At 36.6% G+C, this 12,920-nt stretch overlaps 1 protein-coding gene across 3 annotated transcripts in view; it reads right to left on the bottom strand.

The window, feature by feature from the left end:
* CPED1 (cadherin like and PC-esterase domain containing 1) overlaps positions 1–12,920 on the bottom strand; it is a 318,360-nt gene that overhangs the window by 205,654 nt on the left and 99,786 nt on the right. For all 3 annotated transcript variants that reach the window (XM_082631609.1, XM_082631610.1, XM_082631611.1), the window contains exons 5-6: positions 2,883–3,015; positions 1,522–1,690 (exon numbers count right to left, since the gene is read on the bottom strand). In XM_082631609.1, coding sequence (XP_082487735.1) covers positions 1,522–1,690; positions 2,883–3,015 — 302 coding nt within the window. The remainder of the gene's footprint in view (positions 1–1,521; positions 1,691–2,882; positions 3,016–12,920) is intronic.

Genomic DNA, 12,920 nt, shown 5'->3' with positions numbered 1-12,920 from the left:
ATAACATGAAAGACCAATCAAATTAGATTCCACTTTTTCATGAACAAAAACCACTTAATACTGATATAATTGAGATGAGATGATTGTCTTTAAAATAAACGACCCTTAAGACCTAAGTCATTAACACCATTTCCTTAAAATATCAGTTACCTATTTTACTAAGTAATGTAACATCTGCATCTTTTGTCATGCTCACCTGTTTTTTAATTGACAATTTTTAAACATACCATTAAAAATTTTTTCACTGTTGGAAGATTTTCCAAAACTTAAAGTGCAGTTTATGTAAGAAAAATTCTGAAAAGTATCAAGTACAGTCACTTTTAAATCTCTCAAAACTATAAAAGGCACTTGTGCCTTCTTTTTTTAATACCATTTTTTATGATTAAAATACAAAAACCTGTACATATTTAATGCATACAATTTGATGAGTTTAGAGATAAGTATACACCCATGAAACCATCACTACAATCAAGTCATAAACATATCTATCCCCTTCAAAAGTTTCCACCCAACCTATTTATTTATTTATTTAGTGATAAGAACATAAAATCTATCCTCTTAGCAAACCTCAGTATTATTAACTATAGGCGCTATACTGTAAGTCGATCTCCAGGATTTATTCATCTAGCATAACTGAAACTTTAGACCCTTAGACTAACACCACCCTATTTCCCTCTTTCCCCAGCCCCTGGTAACTACCATTCTATTCTCTGCTTCTGTGAGTTTGACTAGTTTAGATTCCTTCTATAAGAGGGATCGGGTAGTATTTGTTCTTTGAAGGCATCTTTGATCTTACAGAAATAATTGTACAGAAAACAGATTAGAGGAAGTGGGAAGAAACTGAAAGAGTGCATGTGTGCATTTCCCCTTAACTACACTCTGAAAAATTATTTCTGTAAAATCAGAAACTCCTTAAAATTTATCAAGTATATTCTCACTAGACCTTATTTTTGAATGAGCTAACCTGAATTACCTCTTATAACTAAACTTTTTGGAGGTTATTATTAAGTTCTACCTTGAAAACTTTCTCATCATGCTTTATGTCATGGCTACTATGTCAGGCACCCTTGAGAGCGTTGTTTTTTACTCAGCAAATATTCCGTATTGAATGGTGAAATGAAATAGGCATTATGCTTCCTAAAAATGAAGCAAAAAGCATAAGGGCAAAATTATATTTTCCTTTGTTGCACTGACTACATTTTTCTTGAATGAGTGGAAAGTCAAGAAAAACAGACCACAGCTGAGAACTAGTTCTACAATGGGTCAAAGAACTGAACTAAGAAGATGAATTGAGAGAGAAAAAAAGATGTAGCCTTTGTGATCCCTAGTGAATTAAGCTGTTTCCAGTTTATTTTTGAACCTGCACCTATTAAATGAAAATCTCTGCTTGCAGCAATAAAATGATACAATCTTTGCTCCTTGGGACTTGATAATCATAAAGGTCAGAGAAAGGCAGCCCAACTCACTTTACTTATCTCCAGTATACTTTGTGGGAAATAACTGCAACAATGGAAATTTTACCTTGACAGTGAAGCGTTTTTTCTTTGGTGGACTCCAAACCGTGCCAGTCGAATGAATGAATGCACGCAGAGGAGTTAAGGATGTCACCAGCACATACGCTTTAAGAATTACAGATAAATCTTTGGCTCTCAAGAGTGTTTCTTGTGGAGCTAGGACTGTGGTTTGATTCCTAAAAAATTAAAAATATAATTAAAGCTCCATAATTTGGGGTATGTAATTTATAAATTGCCTCAGAGCTTTGCACACCCCATCTCTCTTTCACTGGGCCCCAGCTTTCAGTGTATGGGTTGCCTTAAACGATGTCTAAAATTGTACCTAAAATGAGGCTTAAAGATCTAAAAAATTTAAATTAGTCACATCTGGTACCATCCCAACAGAAGTGATACATATAAAAGTTTAGGATACCCCTGAAATTTTCTGGTTCTGCCCTCTCCTACCTTCGCTCTATCTTATCCTCCACAAGAAAAAATACTGTTTCTCAATAGTGGACAGGCAGGTCACCAAAAATATGCCAAAATACTTTCCCCACTCATTTGATTCTACCTAATAACCTGCACCACAGATAATTAAGGGTTAATTTAAGGGATGAAGTATTAGGAAACACTTCGGTCTAAAAAAGGGAAAATAACACTAGCTAAATATTTTGTGATAAACATACTTTCATCATAAATGATACCAAAATGTATAACTATTTTCTTTTCTGCATCAGATTTCTATATTTCAAATATCTAAGTTCGATCAATGAAAAGAGTGTGCTGTTTCATCTTTTGAAGTCTAGGTAAGCAGAAATGCATACGATTCTTCAATAAAAACTATTAACTGTGGAATACTACCTAATAATTATAAAATTACATGGGGCAAACTATTTTGTGTCTTGGATAAGATAATTAAAATCTCTTAATTTTTTCACTATAATTTGTCTACATGACAAAACCCTTTCCCTGAAGGTAACTTGAATAACTTGGTACCCTACAGTTGCTTTCTCAGAGCCATAAAAAAATAATAATAGAAAAAAATCATTCAGCCATACTCGTAGACTAAGGCATGTTATTTGAGTATAAAATGGAAGTTAAAATTTTAGTTTCACATGGCCAAGGTTTTAAATTTAATTTCCATTAATGTAGCTTCCTGGATAAGAGTTCTATTTACCCAAATGTTTATTCTATGGCAAGAGAGATTTGAATTAGTGTAGCAGAAAATTGATGGTGGCATGATGTATTAAGAAGAGATAGCCGAAAACTTATATAACAGAACCTAATAATTCAAACATGTAAAACCCCCAGATGTGTTTGGTGCTTTTCTCTTATTAGTTATCTCTTAAAATGCATGCTTGACCTAACAATTCAAGATGATTCGCTTACAGCTGTTCACGTCTCCAGTCCCCTCGTTTCCACATATATGACTTCACTGTTTTTAAAAGGTGACTTGAAGTACTCAGCTTTAATTGTATGCTCTGATCCAGACACACTGAGGGGCTCACCAGAAGTTGCAATTCTGAAAAGATTCAACAGAGCAAAAATCAGTCATTCTATTGTTTCCTTTTGGAATGGCTTTCATAACAGAGTCTGCCGTGTTAAACTACTGGGTCCAAGGGAAATAGGCTGCAAATTTTCTCCCCATTCTGAGTCAAGGTTCAATCCCTCAAGCATGAAGGCATGTTTAGAGGGGCATTTGCTTTGTAGTATGTTATCTTACCACAGACTAGAAAAACGATTATAATAACTGATTTCAAATTTTTTTCTCAGAAAGGGAAGTAGATATGATGTCTCCTTCTGTCCCACACCAAGAGGGTCTTTCTTTCATACAGCTAGGAGATGCTCTCTCGATTAGGGGATGGTGGCTGCAGGAGTTGACTTCTGTTTGTGATGAGAATTTTATATAGATAACTTGAGTTGATTTCCTGACAATACAGTCCTTCATGTGCTAGAGTTTGTCATGCTTCATGACCTTGGTAACCTCAAGCAGAGTGCTTCATTATTTTGTAAAATATTATTTAGTGGGTTTTTGAAGTGTGTAAAAGTAAACACCAACAATAATGACTTATTTCTGAACACTCATATTGATACTTTTAAAAAATAGGTGTATGTACAAGGTTAGAAAAATCAAAGTGTACAGAAAGCTATCAAATGAAAAGAAAATGCATCAGGCAATCCACGCCCTTCTAGGACTTCTCCCAATGTTTACACATTCAATTTTGAAGTCTAGATAAGCAGCAATGGATAAGATACATATGATTCTTCAATATATAAATTAATATAAATATCAATATATCTATATAAACCTACATATGCAGATATTTCTGGGTTTTTTTAATTATCCAAAAAAGACATAATGAACTATGTCTGGCTTATTTACCTACTAATCCATCCTGGAGTCCTTTCCATATTAGCATATACAGAATTACCTTATACTTCTTTTTTTTTAAATTAAATTAAATTAAATTTATTTATTTATTTTTGGCTGTTTTGGGTCTTCGTTTCTGTGAGGACTTTCTCTAGTTGTGGCGAGCGGGGGCCACTCTTCATCGTGGTGCACGGGCCTCTCACTGTCGCGGCCTCTCTTGTTGCGGAGCACAAGCTCCAGACTCGCAGGCTCAGTAGTTGTGGCTCATAGGCCTAGTTGTGCCGCAGAATGTGGGATCTTCCCAGACCAGGGCTCTAACCCATGTCCCCTGCATTGGCAGGCAGATTCTCAACCACTGCACCACCAGGGAAGCCCCTTTATACTTCTTAATAACTTGGAGTGTTCCATTAAATGAATATACATTTCATTTAACCATTCCCTTATTGTTGTGTATTTAGATTATTTTTGTAATGTTTTTCTTCTGTTATTTCAAAAATACTACAATGAACGCTCTTATACATCTATTTTGATGTACTTTTACAAGTTTATCTAGGGGTGAATTCTAATCCATATGTGTAATTGCCGGGTCAATGGGTAAATGCATTGTAAATTTGATCAACATTACTCAGTTGCCTTCTAAAAAGGTTGCCCCAATTTCACTCTTTCCAACAGCATATGAGAGTTGTTGTTTCCTTCCTGCCAGGTCACAGAGCTTTATTTTTAAATTGTACAATTTATCCAGCTCCCCAAATGGAACAAAGCCTTTAAATTATTTTTCCCCTTGTGCACATTTCATCAATACTAACACAGTATAATTTAAAACACTTCACACTCTTAAGTAAGAGTCCGAAGAAGTCAAGCTGTTCGATGTATTCCCATATCTCATTATTTACCACATGTGATCTTTCTCAAAAAATGATAGCCTATTTGTAAGGCTTCCTTATTAATGAAGTTCTAATACATCATAATAAAGGAAATATTCAAATTGCTTATTTCTGGAGGTGACAAATGAAGAGTCATTAAGGTAATTTCTTTCCTGAGAATCACAACTTCAAAAGAGTTTAAGCATTTATATAAACCTTTACACTTGCAGTAAGAAAGTATGCTCTTTTTTTTTCACTAAATAGACATGTTTTAGAATTTATTACTAGGGAAAATTTTTTCTCTCCAAAAGAGCTAATTTGTAGCCTTCTTTTGTGTAATATGAGAAGAGTGTAATTTCCTCTGACTTCCCTTTTACCCTTGCTACCAGGAAGCACAGCACCAGTTTGAAGCCCAAGCAGTGACTTCGAAAAACCTAGACATACTACACCAAGGTAGTAGCTCAACAGTTTTGAGGAAGTAGTCAGCAAATATGTCAAAAGAATACATGATTTTACGACATCTTTTTCCGGTTTAGTTCAAGTGGAGGAGCCTATAACATGTAGTTGAAGGAATCCCAATATAGGAATTACCAAGAATATGTCAAATATCCACATCAGCCCCTGAAACTGTGATTAAGAAAATTGAATATTGATTAAAGTAATTTTTACCTTTCGTGATACATATATAAGATTTTCCATTATATCATTCCAGGTTTGTAGGCTACTTTCAACTATTCTAAAACAAATATCAAACAAAAAAACCCCACAACTCTAATTAGATGTCCCCTGACATCTAAAATTATTCCCATTTCCCTTGATTACAGCAAAAAATTAAAAATAAGCTCCATTAATATCTTTAAAAACTGTAACTGAGGGGTGGGATAGGGAGGGTGGGGAAGGAGACACAAGAGGGAGGGGATATGGGGATATATGTATACGTATAGCTGATTCACTTTGTTATACAACACCATTGTAAAGCAATTATACTCCAATAAAGATGTTTAAAAAAAAACTGCAACTGCATTTTATGGAGCTTTAATAAATAATAGTGGAAACTTTAAGTACCCTAGGTTCTTATTTAACAGACTGAAAGATTTGTCGTTAGTCACCATTCCCTGTATCCTTCATTGGGCAAATCCATCAAGGCCCTCTCAATAGACCAGTCCAATCCACTTATTTTAATATTCCATTCCCCTTCTCCCTTGGCCCCCAAACACATAGAGGAGCCTAGAAATCTCCTATCAACAATGCCAAAACCAGCTTCTGTTTTTGGAAGGAATTTGGGAGATGAGGTTCTATTTAGTCTTCTAAATGGCCTTGTAATTCATTAACATGTACTTATTAACTATTTTCAGAAAGTAATTAAATATGGAGGGCCCAGCATGTGTCTTTTGGTTTTCCTGCCCCACACTATGAGGTCTCAAAATGAAGTGTCATATGTGCTTTTATTTATTGACTACTCTTGGCTTATTTTAAAGAGTCCTGAAGCCATAACTTGACTGCTCACTCAGAATAAAAATGAACAATTTGTTAGGGATGCATGAAGATTGCTCTTTTTGTACTTTCTAATATCTGGTTGGCCAGGTCCTGAGTACCTGCTGACTGGCGCAGTTTTCTGTAAAGGAAGATTAAACCTGGGTTTTCATTTTGATTCTTACCAATCAATACTTAATGGGCTTGTGACATTGTCAAGGAGTCTTCTAGAATACAGGATGTGATTCTCCAGGAATCTTCTGAACTTCCCACATTACGGAACATAATGTTGATACAAGTGTGCAGTAAATATCTGTTCTAGCAATGAACTAGTTTTGAGGGGTTAAGCTAACGTGCAGTTGGAGAACAAAATGAGCATTCCAATGTATTAAAAATATTTTATTTCATTATTTATTCTTTCCCTTCTATGTGACATATAATTATATACATCATAGGCAAAGACTAAACACCGGAAAACACTTGTACTAGCAAAGATTAGCTGCCAAATTTATATTGTATTTGATTTAATGTTTTGCCCTGTGGCTAATAATTAATAGGAAAGTAATAGTGAAAGTATAATTATATTTCACAAATGTTTACATATTGTCTTGCATTTCATATTAGGAAGCTGAACTTAGCCAGTATTTTCTTACTTCAAACCTTGCAGTGAAGATAAAATCCCTTAATTAATAATTAACAACTGGTTTTGAGATTAGAAGTATAGATAAGTATTTATGAATGCATTAATTGTTCTTCCTGCCTGAGGACATCTACAAGTCTTGCTCCTAAGCCTTCAAAGATACCCCCAGAACTTCCATGCACAGCAAATATAAATAGAACAATTAATATAGGCCCAAACTAAAGTCATAGCCAGGAAATAACTCTATCAAAGTATGGATGACATGACAGAGTCAAAGGGATAAGTGAAGAGACTACAAGAGACTAACTAACCAAAATAGACAATCAACAAGGACCTACTGTATAGCACAGGGAACTCTACTCAATACTCTATAATAACCTATATGGGAAAAGAATCTGAAAAAGAATAGATATACGAATATGTATAACTAAATCACTTTGCTTTTCACTTGAAACTAACACAACATTGTGAATCAACTATACTTCAATATAAAATTTAAAATTTAAAAGAGAGAGAGAGAGACTATCAAAGAAGGAGCTGATAACCAATGCAAGGGTAGAGTTAAGGGAAAACAACACCAGGTAGTGAAGCTCCCCAGGGCTGATGAATGGAAGCTCTTACCACCCCTAGCCCAGGAGGGAGCCAATTACAGATCCAGGCAAAAGGCACAGCCGTGGGAGAGGGCACAGAGCAAGAGTCACGGCCACAGGTAGAGGCACACAGGTACTTCCAGGCCAGGGTCTCACAGGGAAGCAGCCAGGGAATTAATGGCCTAAAGTTCTCTCCCCCAAGCTCTGGTGTCCTGCAGGAAGTCAGGGGCCAAGGGAGCCTTGCTGATGCTGTCTGTGGAGGGTAGCTTCCTGGGGAAGGATCTAGAGGGAATCTGGAGGGGCCAATGGAGAATATCCAGCCTATACAACCCTTAAACTTGGTCAATACAAATTTGGGCCCTGGTCTTCTTACCAGCTACATGTCCTGGAGAAATAATTATATGTGTGTATGTGTGTATATATATGTGTGTGTGTGTGTGTGTGTGTGTGTGTATACACATAGAAAGGATGAGTAAGAGAGAAATAATATTAGCTTTGATCTCAAGTAAGAGCATTTGTATATGGCAGCAGGGAATGGCTTTGGCTAAACCATATGAAACTGTCTTTTGTTAGGTCAAAATAATTAACTATTGATCACGTATCAGCAATTTCATAAGCTTTTCCTTACTGCCCTATGGTGGCTATTGAAGGGAAGCTAGAGAGTACATAAACATACAACTTGCAAAAGAAGATTCCAGAGCTAAAACGTCTGTGGATAGGAATGACAAAGGAGTGTGATGGTTAATGTTATGTGTCAACTTGACTGGGCCAAGGGATGCCCAGATAGCTTGTTAAACATTATTTCTGGGTGTGCCTGTGAGTGTGTTTCTGGAAGAGATTAGCATTTGAATTGGCGGACTGAGTAAAGCAGATATCTCTCCTCAGTGTGGGTGAGCGTCATCTTTGCGGGTCAAGGGCCTGACTAAAACAAAAAGGCAGAGGAAGGCTGAATTTGCTCTTTCTCTAATTGACTGAACTGAGACATTGATTTTCTCCTGCCCTCAGCATAGTGGTTCCCAGGCCTTTAGACCCAGACTGGAATCTACACCACTGACTCTCTATGCCATCAGCTTTCCTTCATCTCCGGTGTGCAGATGGCAGATCGTGGGACTTCTCAGCCTCCAAATCAAGTGAGGCAATGCCTTACAGTCAATCTCTTTCTCTCCCTCAATAGATGGATAGATATAGACAGACCCAGTAGTCCTTCCCCCCTTTATTCATTCCAAGACCCCCAGTGGTTGCCCGAAACTTAGGATATACCAAATCCTCTAGATACTATGTTTTTTTCCTGTACATAAACACCTATAATAAAATTTTTCAATTAGGCACAGTAAGAGATGAACAATAACTAATAATAAAACAGAACAATTATAACAAAAATACTATAATAAAAATTACGTGAATGTGCTTTCTCTCTCTCTCTCTCCATCCCTCTCACAAAATGTCTTATTTAATGTCTTTTCCAACTTAACTAAGCACTTACTGCAGCTGCAACTTTTGCTGTTTGAAGCGCTTCCGCAAATTAGCACCAATTTCTTTTTCCTTCTTCACAACTGCATGGAAAGGAGATTCATTCTTACAGATCTTACCAACCTCAGCATACAGTTTTCTCTTTCCTTATTAGGCGGAGAAACTTTACTTAAAGGAAGCACTTTACAGCTTCTATTTGGCATATCCAAATTGCTAGCATCACTACTCTTGTGCTTTGGGGTCATTATTAAGTAAAATAAGAGTGACTTGAACACAAGCACTGGGATGCTGAGACAGTTGCTCTGATAACCAAGATGGCTACTAAGTGAGTAACAGGTGGGACACACTGGACAAAGGGATGATTCATGGCCCAGGTGGGATGGAGCGAGATGGTGAGAGATTTCATCACGCTGCTTAGAAAGGAGTGCAATTTAAAGTTCATGAATTGTTTATTTCTGGAATTTTCCATGTTATATTTTTAAACCATGAGTGACCACAGGTAACTGAAACCTCGGAAAGTAAAATCACAGGTAAGGGGGCCCCAACTACTGGTTGTTTCTCTGGAGAACCCTGACTAGCACAAAGGATGATCTTGAAATCACTCAGTGACTGTTTAGCATATGCTTTGAAAACAGTAGAAGCACAGTCCAAATTCTACCAGTTCCTAGAAGAGGAAAGTCCTCACCACTAAAGGTTTCTTCTTTTGCATGATGATGAAAAAGCAGAGCAGCCAGCCCAGTGGGTACTAAACAAATATATGCTGAATGAATAACTAAATGATTTCTAAGGTCCTTTACAATTCTAAATTTCTGTAATCCTAGGTGAAAAGTTGTGTTATATTTAAAATATATGCTATATATGACCTAATGGAGAATATAAGTGACAAGGGCCCAAAGGCCAGAGCTGAAATGTGGTCCCTCTGTGAACTCAGCTGTGTTCCAGCAATCATGAGTCCTCTGCAGGATCAACCAGTTATTATATTTGCATGAGGCCCAAAACACCTCATAGAAGACTAGAGCTGGACCCTCTTTAAGTTCCCACACTCCGAGAAAGTATTTGGGGAACATCAACGACCCCTTCACCTCCTGAGCAGTGCACAACATTGGGAGGAAAGATACCCAAAGTAGAGTCAAGGTCACAAACTTGATCACTCATTGGTGGTTAGAAAGGAGGGATTATTTTCAGTGCATCAGAGGGTTTTCTCAGGTCACTGGACTGTAAACTCTATAAGGGCAGGGATTCTGGGTTTTTCCCTTCATTGCGTATTTAGTGCCAAGCACAGGCTGGCACTGAATATAGGAGCTCAATGAATCTCTGCTTAATAAGTGAACCCCAATTTCTTCTGACCCACGTAACTAGAGATACGTGCATTGGTCATAGAAAACAGCAGCTGAAATGAGAAGAATGAGAAAGCCAAGTGCTGAGTGGTTTTACTGGAGTTGTATGACGTAAACTTTTTTTTTTTTAACTACCTAGGAAATGAGTGTAACATGGGTAGAGACAGTTTCTCTCCACCTCAAAGTGGTGTTCCCTCGAGTGGCATGATTTGCTACGATCATATCAGGACACTGCATCACCACTGGGGCAGCTCCAGCGAGGGGCAGAGACGGACACCTCAAACTGAATTGTCTAAGGCCAAGAGGCCTCATATCAGCAGAGCCCCCGGAACCCACATTGAGCACAGGAAGCCATGGAAAAGAAGGTCACCAGCAGACAGCCAAGAGGATGGCTGCCCCTTGTAAGCAAGGGACATCCCGTAAGGGAGGATTTGGGGGCCCAGATTTCATTTGTTTTACCACACAAGCTGAACCTGGGCCTGAGAAGACATGGGTGAAACCCATAAAGACCATGTTCTAAATTGTCCAGCTCATTGTAATTTAGTTGCTAACTAATATTTTTCTTTCAAAAATGTTTTACAAATGATATTCCAAGTAACATTTATTTTAAAAATCCTAATTCCTGTCTATAAATGGATTCCTAGTCATAGGTATCACCATGAGCTAATTCCTTAACTTTTCTAAGTTCTGTGTCTTTATGTGAAAAATGAGAATAATAATAATAGTAATAGTAAGAAGAAGAACCTACCTCATATGGATGCTGACAGGATTAAATATGGAATTTCCTTTAAAGTCCTTTGCACAGCACTGGGCTATGTTAAGTGTTCAAAAAATGTTAAACAGCTAGCTGTAGTAGTTTAGTATAATCTTATTCTATAACATAGAAAACGTGTTTGGGACTTCGGAAGCTTCAAAGTGTAACTAAAATGTTATTCCTTTTGAATTCATCCAACACTAAGGGATTCTCACCACTGCTAGCTATCAGAAAAAGGCTAATCTATTAAATTCTCTTTTATGTGATTCTTAAACATCTGACATTTGACATTGGTCAATTAAGAACAAAGCAGGAAGTATGTGTAGTAAGCACAAATGTGTAGCCCAAAATAAAACACAGCATCCTTATTGCAAGAGGCCTATAAAGACACACATAGTTTTTAGTGACTTTCCTCAAGTTTAGCATTGTGGTAGCCCAGCAAAGCAGTTAAAGGAGTTCTGTATTAAGGCTAGGTTTCTATAGATGGGGTAAGCCGAGGACTGACCCAGTTACCGCAATATTTAAGTCTGTTCCTCTGTATTTTGTTCAGGGGGAGACTTTGCAAACAACCAGCACAACTAGCTCTTAGTCAACAGAGCTAGATCTTAGTCAACAGATTTATGACACATAAATAAAACTCCCTAGACTATTTATGACACATAGATAAAACTCCCTGGAATATTTCAGACCTACACTTGAACTTAAATGTTATAATTTGAGGATTTATATACTCCAAACACACCAATTCCTTAGCACAATTTTACTTTCACTTTATGAAAATGGCATTGGCCATTTGAGACAATGGATATACCAAACACATAAAGACATTATTAATACATAATTCTAGCCTTAAGTCAGGCAACTCCAAATTCCTTTTTTGAGACTTGACATTATTATATTATTACCTATGTGGCTTTCATACCAATAGTTTACACGCTATAGTTTCAGCATATCTTTCCTATGCTGTTACTATATAAGGGTGCATCAAACCGCAAATACAAACAGCATAGTAATTCGATATATTCCTTTTTTGGGAAAAAGAATAACTTCCATTTTATTTTATAGGAATAGAGATGCAGTCCACATCCTGATGTACGTGGAGACACAATTTGAGGCATAAAAATGACCAGATTGATTTCATAGCAATGTGCTTTAAAGGAATAATCATTGCATAAAGTTTCCACCAACTAACCAATCAATCAACTGCTTACTTACTGAGCACTCAGTAAATGCAAGCCATAAATGCCCTCCTTTCTGTTCTTTTTCAGTGGAAGTGTCAAAGTCATGCGCTTCTACAAAAACAATTTTCCCATGAACTCCTCTATGTTTTGACCATGACAAGGTAAAAACCTTGAATTCTGCTCATTTTCCTTGGTAATAAAAGCTATGTCTAGACTCCTACTTCAATTTCTTGCCCCTATGATTTCACTGCAATGACCAAGCAGCATGAAAGATTGTTTTATTACTTTATGGCAACTTAATTTTGCTTTGATGCTTTTCTACATGAATTTTCCAGGGGAAAAGAAAAGGAAAAGAAAAAAATACTTGGCTACTTCAGCAAGCCCAAAGATGAATAATTTGGTATAAATTAATGAGCATCATTAATAACAATTTGAAACACAACCTCCCACAAATATTAGTACCTAGACTGCAACAAATATGATAATAGAATAGCTGTCTAAGCCCACTCACTGCAAAAATAAGTTAATCACTTTATTAATATTAAACTTTTTCTCAGGAACATTTTCTGGAGTAAACCATGAAATGTTATTGATATCATTTACATCAGAATAATAAATGACTTACTAGAAATTTGTAACAGTGATTCCAAATTCTTTTTTAAGTATATTGAAGTCAATCTCAATTTAAATGTAAGACACAAACACAGTGAGTCATTGAGCCTATTTTAAGTGAAAACATGCATGAACA

Source organism: Mesoplodon mirus, assembly GCF_964341445.2.
Source record: "Mesoplodon mirus genome assembly, chromosome: 9".
NCBI classification, from domain to species: domain Eukaryota; kingdom Metazoa; phylum Chordata; class Mammalia; order Artiodactyla; family Ziphiidae; genus Mesoplodon; species Mesoplodon mirus.
This window is presented reverse-complemented; position numbering and strand designations above follow the sequence as displayed.